Source organism: Canis lupus, chromosome 25 (assembly GCF_011100685.1).
Source record: "Canis lupus familiaris isolate Mischka breed German Shepherd chromosome 25, alternate assembly UU_Cfam_GSD_1.0, whole genome shotgun sequence".
Taxonomy (NCBI): domain Eukaryota; kingdom Metazoa; phylum Chordata; class Mammalia; order Carnivora; family Canidae; genus Canis; species Canis lupus.
In genome coordinates, this window is record NC_049246.1 from 43374367 (window position 1) to 43397113 (window position 22747).

General features: G+C 41.1%; 1 protein-coding gene and 1 long non-coding RNA gene across 8 annotated transcripts in view; one reads left to right on the forward strand and one right to left on the reverse strand.

Annotated features, from left to right (window-relative positions):
• ARMC9 (armadillo repeat containing 9) overlaps window positions 1–22747 on the forward strand; it is a 147457-nt gene that overhangs the window by 73437 nt on the left and 51273 nt on the right. For 6 of the 7 annotated variants that reach the window (XM_038574163.1, XM_038574166.1, XM_038574167.1 and 3 more), the window contains one exon: window positions 3175–3230. In XM_038574163.1, the coding sequence (XP_038430091.1) occupies window positions 3175–3230 (56 nt within the window). Of the gene's footprint in view, window positions 1–3174; window positions 3231–16729; window positions 16902–22747 lie in introns of those variants that run through there. The other variant, XM_038574170.1, reaches the window with a different exon arrangement.
• LOC119865963 lies at window positions 970–18540 on the reverse strand. Its single transcript, XR_005378805.1, has 2 exons — window positions 18461–18540; window positions 970–4099 (listed from the first exon to the last, which is right to left on the reverse strand). It is a non-coding gene; the product is annotated as an uncharacterized LOC119865963 (long non-coding RNA).

Here is a 22747-nt window from a genome sequence, read left to right on the forward strand (position 1 = left end):
TCTGGGGTCATGATCTGGGCCCAAGGCAGATGCTTGACTGACAGCCACCCAGGTGCCCCTGCAACAGCTTCATTTCTGACTTTGAGCCCAATTGCCCAGCAATTCTGCTGGGCAAGCATATTTACAAAATAACACTAAATAAATACTTAGCCTCAGTTGGGGCTGAGCTTGCTCCTTAACCTTTTTTGAGTAGGCAACAGTTTGGGAAGAGGGGGAATGCAGTACCATTGTCCCTATCTGCTCCATGCTCATCAGCCATGCTGAGACCTCCCTCTCAGGCCAGGGGTCCCCTGCAGCTTCAGGGGCACATTTGGGCTGTGAATCTTCTTCAGAGCTAACTCTGTGTTTCAGTCTATTGAGACACACCCACCTCCATTTCCTTGTCAGTCTTCCCTCCTTTCTGGGAGCCAAGACACAGAGGGAGGTTCTGTCTTGCATTCTGTCCAAAACCATCTTTCTCTTATTTAAAACTGGTCCTTGAGCCAGCATGCTGAAGAATGTGAAGAGGGAGGGTCAGTTGACATTTACGTGAGGGATATGCTTGCCAAGAAGTTATCATGGGCAGAGCTCAAGCTTTATAACCTTGTGTATCCAGGAAAGGCTTCAGATATACCTGCCTCTCTCAGTACGTTCCTGTTTAAATAAAGAGTGTCAAAAGCATTTCTTTTTTCATCTCAAGCACTTAAGTTATTCTGGATCCATGGGAAAGTGGTAGGTCCCCAGAGCCGATTCCTTAGGAGTCTGCTACTTTGAAACAAAATTAGAAAGTCATTGAATGTTTGGATGGAGGACCAGACATACACACACAAATACCTAAGGATATGTGTCATGAGCATGGACTCAGAATGAATGAATGTACCAGCATGGTGATGAAAGCCAGAGAGGAGAGAGCTGGAGTTTCCACCCAGTCCAGGCTTCATCCTCAAATGGATATTAACAGGAGAGTCTGAATTAGTAGCAGTTTACTGGTTTAAGAGACAAAAATGACATTGCCAGTCTTTATTGATTGACTTTCTTGTTTTAGTATACACTTAAAACATGTATATGGGTTTCCATACATTCAAACATATCAGTTCTCTAGCACTATTTTTCTTATAAAGTTTTAAGGTCTCCAAATGGAAAAATTCTAGTATTTTGGGAACCTAACCCCACAGGTGGGGAAGAACTACTCCGGGAAACTTAAGGGAAAACTGGTGACATGACGAGCAGAGACGACCGGCAACAATAGGGAGGTATATCCATGATGGTGGCCCCCAGCGAGGGGGGCCCAGCAGATCCTAGCCAGGCACTGAAGAGAGGATAGGAGCAGGGCAGAGCCAGCTTCACCAGCTGGGTCCTCAGGGAAGGAAGGGTACTGGCAGCTCCAGCACTAGGTGCTGTCAGATACTGGAGTGAGGGTGGCTGGTTGTGCTGCAACCCAGGGATCTATGGGAAACAGGGCTGATGGCCCCATCATGCTCTAGAGGAGAAGCTGAGGTTTTTTTGTTTTGGTTTGTTTTGGGGTTTGGTTTTTGTTTTTGTTTTTGTTTGGAGCTGAGATTTATAAGGTACGTCAGTTCACAGGACTGGATTGTTCGGGGAAGAGGATGAATCCAAGCCAGTGGGCTCGGGGGAAAGGATGTGGCTGGACCAGCCTAGGGCCTCACAAAACATATAAGATTTTTTTTTAAAAAGTGAGAGAGGGCATTCCATATTTGAAAAAGAAATGCTTGTAATTGATGAATATAGCAGCTACCTCATTCTGAAAGCCACTTGTTTGATAGGCATTTGCTGCAGGTGGCATGGAGTAGTGCTTCTCGTGTGCCAGGAAGTGATAGAAGCCAGGTAACGGAGCTTCAGCTCAAATGCAGGATGACATCATTTCCCCCTGCCTGCAGTGTAGTTTTCTTGACAGCAGTGGGGCCATGATATGCACGGAAGCGTGCAGGCCCCTCTGAGGTGGGGCCAGATGGTGGTGTCCTACTGGCCTTGATCCAGCCAAGTCAATGGAGTCCTTTCCTTTAAAATGACGGTCGTGTCAAGGATGATGGGTGTCCTGGGGTTTCTATTTACTACAGTGCTATCTAGTACCTCTGTCTATAGTACTATCTAGTACTACTATCTACCGTAGTGCCTGTCTAGTACTATTATTTACTACAGTGCTGTCTAGTACTACTCTAGTACAGTGCTAACTAGAGAAAATGCTGAGTATGTTCAGTGGAGAGAGAGGTAACTGTTCAGTAAGGGATCAGGGAAGGCTTCATAGAGGAGAAAGTAAACAAACCTGCTATGTCCCTGGCCCTGGGCCAGGTGGTTTAGTTTTGGTGTGTTGTAAAAATCCCCTCAACCACCCTAGGAAGTAGATGCTCTGATACCCCTTTCACTGATGAAGAAACAGAGGCTCATTCTTTCTCTGATTCCATTTTGCTATTATCCCTCCTTTATGAACTCTTTTACAATCTAATGGTGCACCACAGGAGCCTTCAGGAACCCAACCTGCCATGGCCCCTACCTCAGTCTCCGTGGAAAAATCATGAGATTTAGAAATAGACTTGAGTTGAATCTCAACTCTGTCACTTATGGGAGTGCGACCATAAACAAGTCCCTTATGCCTCCATTTGCTATTTGCTATAGAATGGGGATAAGAGTCAACAAAATCGTGGTAAGGAATAAATAAATAACATGTGGGACAGTATTCATCATGGTGCCTAGCAATACTCACTTACTTTCTTTCCTCTAAATTCCTCTCAAATTGGGGATCCCTGGGTGGCGCAGTGGTTTAGCGCCTGTCTTTGGCCCAGGGCACGATCCTGGAGACCCGGGATCGAATCCCACGTCGGGCTCCCAGTGCATGGAGCCTGCTTCTCCCTCTGCCTGTGTCTCTGCCTCTCTTTCTCTCTCTCTGTGTGACTATCATAAATAAATAAAAATTAAAAAAAAATTCCTCTCAAATTGTATGGTGACTTTTAACTTTTCCCATGCCACTAACACTGCATTCTGGTAAAAACAGGGAAAGAGGTTTAAACTGCTTAGGATGATCTCAGTCTGTGGCTGCATGGGCACCAGAAACCTGAATGTTCTGGTGCCACCTAATCCTCATTAGCCTGTTCACATGTCTCTGCAGCAGCTGAAGGATTTTGTTGGCCAAGGTTCCCTGCTGTATTCTCAGTTATTCATTTATTTTTTTCTTTATAGAAGAGCTACTGGATGGTGTTCTTGAGTCTGACGATGATGAAGATGAAGATGATGAAGTAAGTTGGAGGCTCTTGACACCACATAAAAAACTTGCGTGAAACTATTGCGTCTCTTCCCTGCCTTGAAGAGGTAGTCCAGAAATGGATATTTCAATCCCTGCTGCTTTATTTCACACAGTTCTGAGAGTTGGCTAGAGCTCAGCTGGGTGGGTGTCTGCTGGTCTCACATGGGATGTCATGTGGCTGCCTTCTGTGTCCAAGTTGGCCTCACATCCTCCATGGCCTCTCCATGTGGCCTCTAATCACTCAGCCGTCTAGCCTACACTTCCTTACCAGTTGGTGGCAAAGCTTCCAGTCTTCTTTTCCAGTCTCAGAAGTATCAGAGCATGTCTTCTGCTGGGTTCTGCTCAGGGCACATCACAAGACTAGCCCAGACTGTGGGGGTGGCAGTTAGACTCCATCAACAGGAGGGCTCCAGGTGGGAGGACTTGTGGGTGGCCACCTCTGAAGACCACCAGCCACACCATGGGTGGATTTGCTACAGCCAGCACACAGGTGCCACGTTTCACAGCACCTGGATTTTATGGGAGGTTCAAAGACAGCAGTTCTTCAACATGAATCTTCTGCTTTGAAGGGGCACGAGCCTCCCCTGGTTGGGAAGATTGGGCACCAAGGCTCCCTGTGAGAATCTCTAAAGTGAAAGTCTTGCTTCAGGGCAGACAGAAGCAACTGCTTGACTCCTTTATTTGCATTGTTTTCATACGGGTTTCCTCAGTTGTGAAAAATCTGCTTACCTGGTTTTTTTAAAGCGTGAAGGTTCAGAATGAATGTGGGTGAGTCTCATGAAGTAGTATAGAGAATGGTGACTCACTGGCTGTAGAGGGATTTCTCAGGTGATAAGCTTTTTCCTTGTTTTTCCTTCAGACCTAGAAAAAACATACACATTATCCTCTTCAGTTCTCAGTAGTAATAATTGGTTTGCGTGCCTTCTGGGTTGTGGGGAGCAATGACTCCCGAAATGAATGTGGAGGATAGGTTTCCACTTGGAGCTGTGACCTCTGGGTTTCAAAGGTGTGTAGAAGTCAGGATCTTGTCCACTGATGGCACCAGTTGGGGGAGATAGGTCATTCATGAGCCCTCTACCGAAGCCGCCCCCTCTACCCCTGCCCCCACCCACCCATAGCCCTGAGGTCTGCCGGTGACTGTCCCTCCCACGGACAGCCTTCCACCTGCCACCTTCTTCCTGAGCTGTAGGTGGCACCAGCGGGTGCTCTTGCTGCGTCCACCTTCTCGGGCAAGTGCAATTCTGGACCTCTGCTGGGGAGCCTGGCCAGCACCTTCTCTAGGCCCCTTCCTTTGGGAAAGTGGGTCCAGAGAGGGGAGGAGACCAGCCTAAGGTCACACAAAGTCGATGGCAGTAAAATCTGCTTTAGAACAGAGATTGAAAAAAAAAAAAAAAAAAAGAACAGAGATTGGCAGACTTTTCTGTAAAGAGGAAAGTAGTAAATATTGTAGGCCACCCCATCTCTGTTTTAGCCACTCAGATCTGCCACTGTAACACAAAGGAGCTGCCAGCAATACGTAAATGGATGAATGTGGCTGTGTTCTTGTAAAATTTATTTATGAACACTAAAATTTGAATTTCATATGATTTCTGTGGGTCACTAAACTTTTTTTTTTCAAATGTTTAAAGATGTAAAACTTACTCTCAGCTTGCTGGCCTTTCAAAAGCAAGCATCTTGGCCTCTGGGCCATTACTTGCCAGCTGCCAGAGGGAACCCAGCTCCCTGACTCTGTCTTCTCAGGACTGTGGTAAGACACCTGCTCTGTGCCTGGCCCTTCAGTTCTGTTTTAAATTATATTTTAAGTTAATATCTTGATTCCAGTGAGTTTTTGTCATCATGTCCACAAGTTCCCCTCTTGAGATCTATCTTTCCTCCCCTTGTGTGTTAGTTACCTCTTTGGCCTTTTGTTTGCTTTGGATTTTTTGTTTTGTTCTGTTGCTGTCAACCCCTTTGTATCACAGGGGGAAATTCATTTGATTTAACTGTTCTGTTAACGATGGGAATTCCAACTTTGTGAACTATACCTGTGGAAGCAATTATAGTCTACTAAAAATGAAGGACGATCAAGATCTTTTATTTATTTATGTACTTTAAGATTTGATTTTTAAGTAGTCTCTATACCCAGTGTGGAGCTCAAACTCACAACCCAGAGATCAAGAGTGACACGCTCCACTAGCTGAGCCAGCCAGGCGCCCCTATAAAGATCTTTTAATTTTCTGGACTTTTTGGCTATCTTGTGCAGATTTTTATTTTAAAAGGGTAGTGTTTGAAGATATTGGTTGTGATCATTAGAATTTTCAGAGGATTCTTAGATGGCGTTTAATTGGGAAATTGTAAGGAAAGGACCCGGCATTTGGGGCCAAAACAGGACTTTTTGGGCTGAACTCTGGTGAGCAGGTTCCTGGACTCTCCCTCCCTCGTGACCCTGATGGCCTACCACACTGTTAGCAAGGGCAACATGGGAAAGGCTAAGCTGTCTGTGTTATACTCACCCTTCTCCAAGGGCAGATAGGACTTTTTAAATTGGAAAGAAAAAGGAAAGTGAAAGATGCCTAGACTTGGACTAAAAGAAACTTCCAGAGATCATCTGAGCAAGTCCATCCAAGATGTTGGAATGTGGCTACCACCTCCCAAGTAAAATTATTTTATATGATCATATAAAATGATCATATGTCATTTTGCTTAGCAATGTAAAATATTTTCTTAATTTAATATTTAAACCCAGAACACAGGTGACAGAGCCAGTGTTTTTAGTGACCTGCTCCGTTCTTCCAAAGATAAAATGGCTCTATCAGGGTGTGGGCAGAAGCCAAGGGAAATTATGTTCATTTTGCCCTAAATCAAGTTAATATCTGTGCATTTGTGATTGTGGCCTCTGGTCCTAGTCCCCTGGAAACTCAAGAGAACTTCCAGATGCAAAATCTTATTTTTCTAATTTCTAAAAGTATGACAACTTGTCCTGATGTGCTGGACATGTGTGACATATATACATTTACCTACAAAAAATTAAAAATTGCTTTTTTGACTTCCAAGACTGTCTAGGGTACAAAGTCAAATAGGAAAAGGAACTCGCAAAGTTCTGTGAACACTACAATTCAATTTCAGAAAAAAACAAACATAAATACGCATCCTGATGAATAATGTATATGCTTCTATGTACAGGTAGCAGAAAGGCATGGAAAGTTACGCCCTCTTTTTTGACACTAAAAGCTACCTGGAGGTCAGGGGGAGGAAGTGGGGTGGGGGTGCCGTGGAGAGGCCTTGGTCAGCCGTAGAGAGCTGCAGAGTGACCCGTGAAATGAGAAGTGAGAGGGTGCTGGGCAGAGGGCAGGTGCTGAGCCCTTCTGAAGACTAATGGGGCGAAAGCCAAACTGAGTAGTTGGGGAGCAGGTGGGAAGTGGGATAACGGAGCTGGCAAGTATATGCAGCTCTTCCTACAAATCTGATGTGAGCAAGAGCAAGAGGGCAGATAGATAGCAGCTAAGCAGGGCATTCTCGTTCTCCTGTGTTCTGATGGGGGAGAAGCCTAAGCATGTTACAATGCTGCTGGGAAGAATCCGGCCGAGAGGCAGAGAGAAAGGGCGGCATCAGAAGGACCAGCATTTTCATTATTTTCACAATTGCTTCCTCTGCTCTCCTGGCCCACAAGCCCTTAGACCCATTTAAACCTCCAAAGACATACAAGCATCATTAGATAAGCTTGGCCAGTACAGACACAAGAACAGGGAGATGACCACTGCAGTGTAAGCATTTGAATGCATCCCACCAGGGACTTGAAACAAACGTATCATCTAATACAATTTATTTTTGTATTAAGCATATGTCATATGTTCCCAAAGAGCTGCCAGTAAATCACAGGCCCCAGGAAACCCTGAGGCCTGGGTTTCTACCGCAAATGGCTTGTTTCCTTATGACAGTTTAAGGTGAGGTGTGCATCTCGTAAGTGGAGAAGAAAGGCCTTCCTGTGCTGTTTGAGAAGACGGGTTTGAAGACAAATATTCTCTCCTCTTGACAAAACAGACTTAAGTGCTAGGTGAGATCAGCCACAGACATTTACTTGCTGGTTGCCACGTAAGTGACAATCAAATGCTCAGCAATTTCCTTCTCTAGAGATTTCTCAAATATGAGTCCTTTATTTATTTATTCAACAAATATTTGAGCGCTTTGAAATAACATTTATTCTAGGAAATAATGACGAAGGGATACAAAAGAAATCTAAAAGAGTTTCTGTGGCTTAAGATACCTCCCAGAGTTTAAAATTTGGATAGGTGAGATCATTGTGATTCTGATAACAGCGGCTCCCGGTTGTAGCACCACCACGTGCCAGGCACTGTTCTAGTGTTCTAGGTGCCATACATGTGCTCACTCATTTGCTCATACCAGGCCTGTGAAAGGTACTGTTATTAGTCCTATTTCACAGATGGGGTAACAGAGAAAATACAGCACTTGCTGAGTTCACACAGCTAAGAACTAAGTAAGTGGTAAGTAAGAAGTAACCTTGGAATCAAACCCAGTGGTCTGATTCCCCAGTCCATGCCATTAACCACTGCACGATTTTGTCTCTCATGAGACAGATGTAGACAAACATACAGTTAACCAATAATAGAAAACAAATATATGATTATAGATTCATGGGTATGATAGAAACGGCAAGTGCTATACGAATTCCAAGTACAGCAAGAATATTGGAACATATCTGTCTTGACAGGACTTCCCTAGCCTAGGCAAAAGGTAAGAGGACTGGCTTGATGAAGAGAAAGGTGTGGTCAGGAAAGCAGGCGAGATGTCTTCCAGAGGAGAGAGCATAAGCTTATAAGCTTATCCTTTGCTGCTCCCCTGACCCACATCAGTATGTGTATGTGCTTTCATATTTTTCTTGTAAGATACATACACACAATACACATATATGTACACATATCCACGTATGTTTTCATCAATACTGGTTTTACAAAATGAGATAGCATAGATATAGATATAGACACACACATATACATTGTTGCCTTTTTTTTCTTGTTAATTTCTGAAAAGCCCTCTAGGTCAGCCAGGGGCCAAATTGATTCTTTTTTAATGCCATACATAGATGTACAGTTTTCCAGATTTTTGCTTTGTCAAACAATGCCGCAGTAAATATCTTTGTAAGTAGATCCTTATTTACTGGTACTTTTATTTAATGGGCTTTTGTTGCTAGGTTGCAAGAAAAGTGTATGTGTGTTTTTGATTGTAAAAGATTTTTCCAGATTGCTCTTCAAAAAGGCTGTACAATTCAGATTGCACTAGCAGAGCAGAGGAGGAAACTTTTCCCTCCATCTCCACAACCATAGGTGCAATCACTCTTTGTTTTTTGCCAATCTCTTGATAAAGTGCTATCTCATTGTTACCTTAATTTTCATCTCCATTGCATAGTATGAGTGTCTTTTATGTTTATTTTATTGGATATTTGAATTTGATATGTTGTAATTTCCTATTCATGGCCTTTCCCTATTTTTAAAATTGTGTTTGTCTTTCCATGTCACTTCATGTGAATTCTCTGTACATTACAGATATAGACCATTTTTCACCTTCATTGCAAAAAACTGAAAGATATCTTTTATTCATTGACTTATTTTAATATCTTTTGCCAAAAATCCTAAAAATTTTTTAAAAGCTAAACAAATTGACTCTTTCACAGTTTCTGGGTTTCTATCCTGATTAAGGTTTCCCTGAACATTGAATTTGATGTGTAGTCTCCTAGATTTACTCCTAAGACTTTATTTTTTCATTTAAATTTTAATTATTAAATTTTTTTTGTTTTGGTTTGGTTTTTTAAAAGATTTTATTTAGAGAGAGAGTGAGCACGAGCAGGGGGAGGATTGGAGGGAGAGAGAGAGAGTCTCCAGTCTCCAGAAGACTCTTCACTGAGCGCAGAGCCTGACAACAGCACAGGGCTCCATCCCATGATCCTGAGATCGTGACCTGAGCCAAGATCAAGCAAGGGTCAGATGCTTAGCCAACTGCACCCCTGTTGTTGGTTTTTTGTTTTTTGTTTTTTTCTTAAAGATTTTATTTATTTAATCATGAGACACACACACACACACACACACACACACAGAGAGAGAGGCAGAGGCACAGGCAGAGGGAGAAGCAGGCTCCATGCAGGGAGCCTGACATGGGACTCGATCCCAGGTCTCCGGGATCATGCCCTGGGCCGAAGGTGGCGCTAAACCCCTGAGCCACCCGGACTACCCTGTTTTGTTTTGTTTCATTTTGTTTTGTTTTTAATAATAAACTTATTTTTTATTGGTGTTCAATTTGCCAACATACAGAATAACACCCAGTGCTCATCCCATCAAGTACCCTGAGCCCTCAGTGCCCACCACCCAGTCACCCCCACTCCCCGCCCTCCTCCTCTTCCACCACCCCTAGTTCGTTTCCCAGAGTTAGGAGTCTTCATGTCCTGTTTTGTTTTTAAGTAAACTAACTATACTTCCAGTGTAGGGCTCAAACTCATGACACTGAGATCAAGAGTTTCATGCCCTTCTGAGCCAATTATTAAATATTTTATACATAGAAAAATATATATAATATTTACATAAGGTTTGAAGTTAACTTGGTTTCAGAACATTTTTACACTCTTAAAAATTACTGAAGATTCTAAAGAACTTTTGCTTATGTGTATTTTGCCTATCAACATTTACTAAATTAGAAAGAACAAAACTGATGAAATGTATTTATTACTTTTTAAAAGACAGTAAGCAACCCATTATTTGTTAATACAAGATATTTTTTATAAAAAAAATAATTACTTTCCTAAAAAAAGTGTTAAGAGTATAGCATTGTATTTTTTATTTGCAGATCTCTTTTATGTCTGAATTAGAAAATAGTTGTATTCTCAAATCCTCTTCTGGATTCCATCTGTTGTAATACATTGTAATTGAAAGGGGTGGAGTATTTTAATAGCCTTTTTGGATAGAGATTTTTTTCTTTGATACTACTTCAAAATTGGACAAGTGATCGTTTATAAAAGGTTAGTTGCAACATAAACACCATACCAACAAATCTTTTTTTATTCTGTTAAAATCTGTTAGTCTCTTTTGTATTTTTTTTCTCTTTTGTATTTTGTTAATCATATTTTCTGATTGTTCATTGCTACTGTATAGAAATACAATTGATTTTAGTATTTCAATCTTGTATCCCAAAACCTTACTGAACTCATTTATTAACTCTGGAGAGTTTTTGTTTCTTTTGTTTTGTCATGGGTTCCTTAGGATTTTCTGTACACAATGCCATGTTATCTGTGAATACAGATAATTTTATTTTTTCCTTTCCAATCTAGATGTCTTTTATATCCTTTTCTTGCTTAATTACTCTGGCTACAATTTCTAGTACAGTGTTGAATACAAGTGGTTAAGAGTGGACACCTTTGTCAGTTTCCTGATTGTAGGGGAAAGATTTCTGTCTTTTACCATCCAGTGTGATATTAGCTGTGGGTTCCTCATAGAGGCTCATTATCAGGCTGAGACACTGCCATTCTTTCCAGAATTTAAGTATTGGATTTTGCCAGACGTTTTTCCACATTAGTTGAGATGATCGTGTGAGGTTTTTTTACTTTCATTCTGTTAATAAAGTGTATGACATTGATTTTCATATTTTAAACCACCCTTGAGTTTCTGAGAAAAATCTTGCTTTATCATGATTTATAATTTTATATGTTACTGGATTTGATTTGCCAGTATTTTGTTGAGAATTTTTGTATGTGTACTCATAATAGATATCAGACTGCAGTGTGACTTCTCTTATATCTTTAGTTTTTTTTTATTTTCACTTGAAATATAGTTGACATACAATATTATATTAGTTTTAGGTGTATAGCATAGTGATCAACAATTATATACATCTCCTGCTCTAGTTCTATATCAGTATAATACTGTCCTCATAATGTGAGTTAGAACATGTTCTCCTATTTTTTTGGAAGAGTTTGTGAAGGATTTATGTTAATTCTTCTTTAAACATATGTTAGATTTCACCAGTGTAACCTTCTGGACCTGGGCTTCTCTTTGCAGGAAGTTTTTTAAATTACTGACTTGATCTCTTCACTTGTTATAAATCTATCCAAATTTTTAAAATTTCTTCTTGGGTCAGTTTCTATAATCTGTGTCTTTCTGGGAATTTGTCCATTCTATCTAAGACATCTAATTTGTTGATTTGTATACAGTTGTTCATAGTATTACCTTATGGTCCTTTTTCTTTCTGTAAGATCAGAAGCATTCTGCCTTTCATTCCTGATTTTAGTAATTTGAGTCTTGTCTCTTTTGCTTGGTCAGCTCTATGGACTGAATGGTGTCCTCTCATATTCTTATACTAAAGCCCTGACCTGCAGTGTGGGTGAATTTGGAAACAGGGCCTCCAAGGAAGTACTTCAGATTAAAGGAAGCCATAGGGGTGGGCTTCTGATCAGATGGGAATAGTTCCCTTATGAGAAGAGACACAACAGAACATTTTCACTACTATGTGAGAACACAGAGAACATGGCTGTCTGCAAGCCAGGAAGAGAGTTCTGCTCTCATCAAAAAGCAAAACAGCCCACACTTTGATCTTGAACTTCCCAGCCTCCAGAGCTGTGAGAAATACATTGCTATTGGTTAAGCCACTCAGTCTGTGGTATTTTGTTATTACAGTCCAACCTGACTAAGACAGCCAGTCTGGCTGAAGGTTTATCAATTTTGTTGATCTTTACAAGAACCAACTTTTCATATTGTTGTTTTGATTTTCTCTGTTTTTTTTTTTTTCTATTCTCTGCTCTAATCTTTATTATTTCCTTCCTTTTGCTTTTCTTTTCCTGGTTCCTTAAGGTGTAAAGTTAGGTTATTGCCTTGAATGCCTTCTTTTTTTCTAATGTAGGCATTAAATATATATACTATAGTGGGCAAGGATGTGGTAGGTTTGCACTGTTGGTGGGAATGCAACATGGTGCAACCAGTGTGGAGAACAGTATGGAGGTTCCTCAAAATCTTAAAAATAGAACTACCATATGATCCAGTAATCACAGTACTGGTTATTTACCCGAAGAATATAGAAACACTAATTTGAAGGGATATATGCACTCCTATGTTTATTGCAGCATTATTCACAATAGCCAAGATATGGAAGCAGCCCAACTGTCCATCAATTGATGAATGGATAAAGAAGATAATGAAATATTACTCAGCCATAAAAAAGAATGGAATCTTGCCATTTACAATGACATGGATGGAGCTAGAAAATGTCATACTAAGTGAAATAAGCCAAAGACAAATACCTTATGATTTCACTCATTATTTCGAATTGAAGAAACAAAACAAATGAGCAAAGAAGAAAAAAAAAAAGATAAACCAAGAAACAGACTCTTTTTTTTTTTTTTTTTAAAGATTTAACCCATTTATTCATGAGAGAGACAGGGGCAGAGACACAGAGGGAGAAGCAGGCTCCATGCAGGAAGCCTGATGCGGGACTCAATCCTGGGACTCCGAGATCACAGCCTGAGCCAAAGGCAGATAGTCAACCATTGAGCCACCCAGGGATCCCCCAGACTCTTAACTAGAGAGAACAAAGTGATGATTATTAGAAGGGGAGGGGGGTGGGATGGGGGACACAGGTGATTGGAATTAAGGAGTGCACTTGCTGTGATGAGCACTGGGTTATATATGGAATTGTTGAATCAGTATATTGTACACCTGAAACTAATATTACAGTGTATGTTAACTAACTGGAATTTAAATAAAAACAAAAGGAAAAAAACAAATAAATAAATAAATAAATAAATAAAAACAAAAGGAGACCTACCTGACAGAGGTGTGTGCCAGGCTCACCTAACATGGACTGTCATAGCCTCAACCAACCCTATAAATTTCCCTCGGAGTCGTGATTTTGCAGTATCCCATAGGTTTTGGAAAGTTGCGTTTTAATTTTCATTTATCTCAAAATATTTTCTGCATTTCTTTGTGATTTTTTCTTTAGCCCATTGGCTTATTATGTGTGTGCTTTCAATAAGCCTTTGAGGACAAGGCTGTTGACAACTGAGCAAGCTCTCAGATCAAATAAATAGAAGCCCTGTAAGAGGGGTGTATCCCAGGGTCTTGACAGATAGGTTAAATAATGACAGTTCTCTCAGAATGGGGTTTGGGGAGAGCTCAAAGCCCATCTGCTCCCTTCAGTGACTGCTTGGCTGCTGGTTTTCACTTTGATTGCAGGGCTGGTAATTTTCAATGAGCTAGGGACAGAGAGGAATAGGGAAGTTTAAATGCCACAACATTTGCTGTTCATACTGACAATTAGCCTTTTTTTTTTTTTTTTTTTTTTTTTTTCTTGAATAAGTACCCTTCAGATTGTCACAGGCCATTGGTTAATTTCCAGAGTTCTGGAAAATTTGATTTGGACAATTTTTGCCAGTATTTTCCTTGCTTTTATGGAGGAATGGATTTTCAGAAGTCACTTCACCATTCTTGCTGACATCCTATTTTATACTTTTTTTCTGTTTTATACTTCCAATAGCTCTTTTACCCATGCATGATTTTGTATTTTTGTGCATAAATCATTTGAGAAATAATGGTTTTTCAGCTTTGCAGTTCTTCCATGTATTGCCATATTTCATTATAAAACATCCAAATATTGCATTAGTTAATATCCCCACTGATCTCATCAGAAAAGTCTTTAAGTATTAGAAAGCTATTAAGCTCACAGTGGCAGGAACAATTTTTTTTTTTAATTTTTGTTTTCTCTTGAGAGTTCAAATTTTATTATTGATAATAGATACTATCAGTTGTTTTCTTTGACATGACAAGCTCACCTCATTAATTTTTGAGAAAATACCTACTAAACACCCAAGTCTGAAAAACCATAGTTTATCATTCTTTCAATTAAAAATGGTGCTCCTTGAAAAAATTGCCTGCTTAGACTTGTAACTCAGATTATCTCACAAATGTTTTTCAAGATGATCATCATGTATATCCCACGTTGTTACACAGAATGGTAAAAAGGCAGACCACAAGAGTCAAGACTTAATCAAATTCCTGCTGCTTCAACAGGACATTTTTTTTTTCTTTAGATAGAGTACATGCATACATGAGCTGGGGATGGGATGCGGGGGACAGAGGGAGAGGGAGAGAATCTTAAGCAGGCTCCATGCTCAGCACAGAGCTCAACACGAGGCTCAGTTCCACACCCTGAGATCATGACCTGAGCTGAAGTCAAGAGTTGGATGCTTAGCCTACTAATCCATTCAAGGTGGTCATCATCAAAGACCTTCTTAAATGAAACTCTATGCAGCATCTTTCTATCATTGATTTATCTGTCATTTTTTTTTATCTGTCCATCTATTTACCATCTGCCTATCCATCCATCTACCTATCTGTCTACCTGTAGTGGCAATGGAGAATACAATGACTGCTACTTATGTTTGTTAGCACTGCCTGATTGACACTAGAACACCAGTGGTTTTACCCTCTGTTGCATCTGTACCATCAATGTAAATATCAGTATAGTTATCACAGGACAAACCATGAAAGTCAATACATTAATATTTCATCTAGCAGCACTTATGTTTTGTTGCCAAGCAACAAAAAAGATCTCTATGCAAACAATCTTTGATGAGTAGTTAACTGTTGATACCGGATGAATACAAGTCAAATAGCAAGTCCAGGTATACTTCTGCAGATGAGATATTAATTAATTCAAGCTTCATGTTTGCAACTTAATCTTTGCTTCAACAAGTTACTGTTTCATTGGAATGTAGCATGCTATAATTTCTTTTGTTAACTTTCCATTCAACAGGCATTCAGCAGTATAACCTCTACAAGGCTATTGTGTATGTTTCTTCAACCAAGACAATAATTACCCTTCAGGGTTCCTCAGTGGCTCTGTTTTTCTTAATAATTTGGGTGGGGAGATAATTTTAGACTTACAGAAAAAAATAATACAGAGTTCCCATATACTCATCACACAGCTGCAGAGGCTTTTTAATTCTAGTTTGAAAAAAAGTCAAAACAAATGTTCAATTTTTGACTTTTAAAGAATCATAGCAGGGTGCCTGGGTGGCTCAGGTGGTTAAGCATCTGCCTTTGGTTCAAGTAATAATCTCCAGGTCCTGGGATTGAGCCCTACATCAGGCTTCCTGCTCAACAGGGAGTCTGCTTCTCTCTCTCTCTTTCTCTCTCTCTCTCTCTCTCCCTCTCCCTCTCTCCCTCTCCCTCTGCCCGTCCCCACCACTCACTCTCTTTCTCTCAAATAAATAAAATCTTAAAAAACAACTCATCGCATCTATGTTTAAAATTTTCAAATCCTTTTTCAATTCTCATTGATTAGTCTCAAAATTATACCTCAGCTTAAGTGGCATAATAATATTATCCAAAAAAGTTTTGTTCCATAAAATACAATAAGGCAAACTGTTGACATCTATAAAACTGTGGGAAAGATAGCTTCCGTGTAATTCCGTTTATTTGCAGTCTGCTCAGCTTTTTTGGAATACATCCTTCCCTTCCATGAGTCAGAGAACTTCCTGATAAGTCAGTTTCATTTTTCTCAGCATCTTTTCATCTAAATGGTACAGCTTTGAGCTGAGAAAGGGGATCCTCTGATCTCTCTTTTTAAGCCAATCATCCATCCTTACAAATATAAGAAAATAATACTATAAACAAGTTATCTTTTATTTTAGAATAAGTGATTTTTATTTATTTGAGAGAGTGCACAAACAAGGAGGAGGGCCAGAGACAGAAGCAGGCTCTCCACTAAACAGGGAGCTCGATGAAGGGCTTGATCCCAGGACCCTGGGATCATGACCTGAACCAAAGGCAGGCATTCAACTGACTGAGCCACCCAGACACCCCTAAGGTAACAATTTTAGAGAAATTTTAGAAACGTTCTTGAAAAATTATAAAAATACTATTCCAAAATAAAACCGTAAGTGTACTCATAGACTGTTTCCACATAGGAGCAAGGAAAGATCTGATTTCAAAATAATGATATATTGAGTGATAATGAAGTTATATCAGTTATAGTAGATGCAACTAAGACAGCTAGCAAAAGCACAAGAGAACAGAGAACACGTATTTATACCCTAAGCCTTAGAAGTTTCTAGAAAATCCAAGAATACTCAAATATACATTATATTAGCTATCAGAGTGATGCCATCGCATATCATGTGGCCTCTAGAAAGCTTCACTGTATCATAAGAGAATGAGAGTAAAAAAGGCAAGTATTATTACTATTAAAATGATTATATATTATTTATATTTTATGTATTTTGATGTAGAAGTATATTGTAGTTGTGAATATGGTTTAGACTTAATAGACCCTCTGAGGTCTTAAGGCTTCCAAAGTTTCCCCAGATTACACTTTGAGAACCACTGGTTTACAGGTTTTGTACAGTCTTTATGACTTTAAGTATTACAATTTATACTCTGACTTCATAAAATCAGTAAGAGGGTTTTTTCATCTTTTCCTAAGGACTGGAGTTAATTCTGTTTTATTTTATCTTATCAGTTCTCTGCCCCAACCCATTCCTTGTGGCCCAGTGACATATGCACATACTCTCCTGAGGAAATGAAGCTGGTCGGGTACAGGAAGGAAGATGGCTGGTGGGCGGGTCTGCAGTTGACCTCTCCCACCCCCAGATAGCTGCAGTCAACTCAGACCCAGTGACCATCTCATGTGGTTGACTGTGACACAGAAGAGCTAGACTTTTTCTGTTGTTTTTTTTTTTCTTTTTCTGTTTTTGAAACCATATTTCTGCAGTATCAATGCAGAAAGCAGAAAATCGGGTCTTGTTCCTTTAAAATAAAAATTCATATAATTTTCAACATAGACCTCAATATGATACTCTCTTTAGATGCATTTTACCAAAACAAGGCCCTGGGTAGAAACATGAGTATCCAAAGAAAGGTAGCAGGCAGTAAAATTGAATCAGTAGCTTTTATAACATCCCTGTATGTTCTGGCATCACTAGGGAATAATTAACATCAAATCACTTTTCACAGTTTCTGCAACATTCTACACATTTGGTGAATGTTAGCTCTCATTATTATTGGCGTGATAATTATGATCAACAACATCAATATCACCTCAGCCCTCAGCATAACCCCAGGGCCCACCACACCTGGCTACAGAGAACCACATATACTGGTATTTCTTTTTTTTTTTAATATTTTATTTTTTTATTCATGAGAGAGAGAGAGAGGCAGAAACACAGGCAGAAGGAGAAGCAGGCTCCATGCAGAGAGCCTGACGTGGGACTCAATCCCAGGTCTCCAGGATTGCGCTCTGGCCTGAAGGCGGCGCTAAACTGCTGAGCCACCCAGGCTGCCCTATATTGGTATTTCTGCACCTGGCATTCCGTCTCTGACTCTGGTGGCAGATGGATGCCATAGAGGAATCCTAGATAAAGATATAGCTTCAGGTGTTTTATTTTTTTGTTTGTTTGTTTTTAAAGATTTTAGTTTTTATTTATTCATGAGAGACCCATAGAGAGAGGCAGAGACACAGGCAGAAGGAGACGGAGGCTCCCTGCGGGGAGCCCGATGTGGGACTCGATCCCGGGACCCCAGGATCATGCCCTGAGTCAAAGGCAGACGCTCAACCACTGAGCCACCCAGGTACCCCTAGCCTCAGGTGTTTTAAAATATAGTGTATTAGTAGAAAATTTGAGGTTCAGTAAGGCTAACAGAAGACAAGTGTCTTTGAAAAGATAGCTTATAATGTCCACAATAGCCAAACTATGGAAGGAGCCCAGATGTCCATTGATAGAAGAATGGATAAAAAAAGATGAGGTATACACACACACACACACACACACACACACACATATACTGGAATACTATTCAGCTATCAAAAAATGAAATCTTGCCATTTGCAATGACATGGATAAAACTAGATATTATGCTAAGCAAAATAAGTCAATCAGAAAGAATTATCATATGATCTCATTCATATGTGGAATTTACAAAACAAAGCAGAGGATCATAGGGGAAGGGAGGGAAAAATAAGACAAAATCAGAGGGAGACAAACCATAAGAGACTCTATAGGAAACATGGTTGATGGATAGGAGGGGGATGCGGGATGGAATAACTGGGTGATGGGCATTAAGGAGGGCGCGTGATGATCTATCACTCGACTCTGCCTCTGGAACTAATAATACACTATATGTTAATTGAATTTAAATTTTAAAAAACTAAATTAAAAAAAAAAAGAAAGTTAACTTTAACAAAGTTACTCACAGTTCCCAAGAGGCAAGGGCAGCTGCAACCTGGGGAGCTATACAGGGAGCACCAGAGTCAGTCAGGAGGCAGAGGAAGAGAAAGGAAATGTGGCCAAGAACATTTATTGTGGTTTCCGCAGGAAGGATCCAGTGAGGCAGGGTAAGCAGGTTTAGGATTGGCTGGTTTGAATAGTTTCACTGGGCTCCGGGGCCTAGGGGCTGTCCCTGGTTGTCTGGCACCTGGTCCTGGGGTGATGAGGGTAGGTGGATTATGGCCCTGAGCATGACAGTCTGATACAGGAGGTGGTTGGGGTGTGGGCTCTGGATTGGTTAGCTTGCCTTTGAAAGGTGTGCTTGTAAGGGAGTTGTTCACTGTCTCTAGGTATTGGCTAGCTGTGGGAGAGGCAGTCCTCCGAGGGCCAGCAAGGCCCCAGATGTCAGAGCATGTGATAGAGAAACCAGGAGATGTGGTTGATACAGGAGGCTTCCACAGGCCGGCTCCTGAACTTCTGTCCCCACCTCCCTGTTCTCCCTGAAATGGGTTCTTTAAGTACAGGAGCTCCAGGGACCTAACATGGTCTCAAACCTTACCCCTTAACCTTTCCCACTTCCATCAACCCACCATTGCTGCCACCCAGGTTCCAGGCTTGGGACAGTTACCACCATCATCATATCTGGTTGTCAGATTCATACTGACACCCCAACTTAGTATTCACCCCAACTAATAAAGGCCAGAGTCTTTCAAAAAGAACTTTTATTTAAAACCAGAGGAAGAAACTTAGCAAATAAGAGAGGTATTAGAGCCGTTAGGGTGCAGAGCTCCATTGCAGAGATGTGGACATCAGGCTGAGAAGTGGTGTAAGCCCAGAACCCAGGCCTGACCCAGCCAAGGATGGGTCACTTTGGGTTGGTATGGGCAGTGCAAGCAGGAGCGTGGGAGACTAAGCTGCAATGGTGCTCTGCGGCCAGGCTACGGGAAATGGAGGACCACTGAATTGTCATATGCCCAGGAGGGGTATGAACAGAGCTGTGCTCCAAGAAGATTCATCTGGCCTCAGTGTTCAAGTTAACTGAAGATCCAGAAAGCTTAGAATTACTTAACAGGCAGTATCTTCTGAGTGGAGCTCACTACCAGGGTGTGTCATCAGGAACTGAAGACTGAGGTGACTTTGGGAGGATGGTGATGCCTTTAACAAAAATGGGGCACACAGGCTTGGGGAGGCATATCAATGCAGGGTAAAACTTGACTTCAAACGGAGAGGTACATACCATGATGTAGCTACAATAGAAAGTGATGGGACCTAGAACCACTCAATTTCTACACAGGTTTCCCTCAAGTGACCTTGTATTCCACAGACAGAGGCATACTGTTGAGTGCTTGGGCCACAACCTCCTTTCTCTTCTGCCACCTTCATATATAATGTGTGAGATGGCCGACCCAACTGAAGCCATATGCATCCAAAGAGCCAAGAGCAAGCCACTCTCCACAAATCACCTCTGATGGCTCACCCGCTGTGGTCAGCTTGCTGGGCATGGTGCAGATATGCTTTTAATTCCTTGTTACCTAATTAGCAGAGAAATGTCTATGTCTGTATTAGTGGCAGGGTCTTTCCATTATTTAACTAAGTCAAGAAAGAAACCAGTGTTTCCCAATTAAGGATTTTGCTTTTTTCTGGTTCTAAATTCGTTTATTTCTATACCACGCCTCCTGTGCGCTCAGACTTTGGCCAGGATGAACCACCCAACAGGCTGACTCATGGCTCCTGCCCTCATTTCCACTCTGGTTTCTATGGAAATAGACATCAGAAGGCTCAAAACAAGGTGAGGGCTTGGAGACACCTCATGATTCTTGGGCTTTCACAAACCCTATTTGTCCAATGTTGTTTCCATGGAAACAGATGCAGAGAAGATCAACCAGTGCTCCACAATAGACTTTTTCCTCCTCTTATCTAATTTTTTCAAATAATGAAACCCGTGCATGGCTTTTTCCTATTATCACAGAGTTTTGGAATAGCAGTACATTATCCATAATGAGGCCTGTGTATCTCTAATCGTGACCTTTGGATAAATCCTTGTGCTGAAATACTGCTCCACATTATTCCATTTTATAATTTTTATTCAGTAAATGAACGTGTTTCTACTTACCCCATCAAATCACTATCACTCGACATTCAAGAAACACAAATGTTTTAGGTCTGGGAATGTGACCGAAGAAGAAATAGTGGCTGATCCTGCCGTTGCTTCTAGCTTCACAATTCTAGTCTTCTGTGGCCCAAGTGGTAATTGAGGCCTCTGCTTGCATCACTGTGGCTTGGTCGTAAGGGCTTGGGATCTGTTTGATTCCAGTTGAGTCAGTTGGTATCTAAATTCTATGCTATGTACCACAAATGTTACATAAAATATTGACAATGGCTGCTCTGTAAAACATAGAGGCAATTTTTTGGTATAGTGAGTAAAATGAGCAGTGCACCCTACTCAATTTTGTAGAACGACAAGAGTTACAGAATTGACAGTCATTATGTGGTTGCTGGGCATGGTGTATTAATGATGTGCTGCTAAGAGGAGTCAAGCAGATGTCAGTCAAATCTTTAAAAGGAAAAGGCAGGCAAGTTCACCTGCAATCGAAAAAAAACAGAAAGTGAAAGTCTTTGTTGTTCTGTAGAAGCCACACTACAGAGAATTAGTTATGCAGTTCACTTAGCAGCCAACCGTGTGCTACTTTTTCAAGATTTTTAAGAAACCTTACACCTGACATGGGGCTCAGACTCACAACCCTGAGATCAAGCGTCACATGCTCCATTGATTGAGTCAGCCAGGCGCTCCTGTGTGCTATTTTTTGGCATTTATTTTGATATTATCTTTCGTGCTTAAGTCATCTTTCTTTTTTTAATCATATTTGTTTAACTGCTATTTATTTGCACTGCCTTTTATTCTCCGGTAATAAACTGTAAGTGCTACCAAGGCAGGGACAGTGTCAGCTTGGTTCTCAGGACACCCCCCACCCCTTACCACAATACATGGTACATGCAGGTTCCTGGACAGGGATTCACTGAGTGAGTAAGTGCTCACAGCAGAGATAATTGTGCAAGAGTGCTGATAGTCTCTGGCTGCAGAGGATCCTCCAGAGGAATGTAACCAGGCACCTGCTCCAGGCCCTGGAGAATTTTCACAGAGTACACAAGCCTGTCAGAACCACTCAGCTCATTAGAACCCACATCCCATAGGCCCCCTCAGCATCTGGTTTGATTTTTGAAATCTATCTAAATGGAATCATATAGTATGACACACTGAGTCTGGCTCCTTTGCTCAATGTTATATGTGTGGGTGCACCAGTTAGGCTTTGCTACCTGATACAAAGCACCCCAAACCTGAGTGGCCTAAAAAAGCCACAGTCTTTTGCTCATAATACTTTGTTGGCTGGGCAGGTCCTCAGCTGGTTTCACTTGGGCTCACTCGCATGGCTGTGTCTGGCTGGAGGTAGTCCCACAGTCTGACAGTTGGCGCTGGCAGAGGGGCCTGTCCTTCGTCATGTGGCCTCCCATCCAGTGAGCCTGCCTGGCATCTTCCCAGCCTACTGTTGCCAAATTCCCAGAGGTCGAAGGCAGACGCCACCAGAGACACACACTCCACCTGCAAGAGACAGGGTTTGCAAAGCACGTTGCAAAGGGGTGCTTGCTGGAGGGGGGAGCTTCTGTGTGTTGAACAATCCACCATAGTGAGATTCATCTCAGAACAAAGCATTTTAAGATAGCCTTTGTGTACTAAACAAAATAACCTTTTGTGGTTTCACAAAACAACCCTAAACAAAAGACAATAAACCAAGAAGTTCTTTCCAGATGAGGTTAAGAGTTTTAACAAAATAAATTGACATTTATTACCATTGAAACCTTAACCCCACATGGGAAAATCCAGCCGCCTGTGACAGTCTAAATCTCACACTTTTCCAGTCTTGCTGGGGTTCACCTTCGGCTTTTAATTTCAGAAACTTAATTTTTTTCTAACAACCAGAGAGCAGTGCCATGAGGAGTAAATGAGTATCTGTGTGTAGTCTGAGCCAAGTGCCTGGCCCATACCGTCTGTGGTCAGGGAGTGGTAGCTCTTCTGTTTTCTCCTGCGTCATCCCAGTTGTTCATGCTCTGGAAACCACACAGAGACGGACTCAGCAAGGCAGATACCCAACCGACTGAGCCACTCATTGTCATCTATTTGAGATCTTTTGTTTTAAGCATATTTATGTGTACCTGTTGTATCATCCCATAGCCTTAACCCTTTTATCATTATAAAATATCCTCCTTATCTCTCTTAG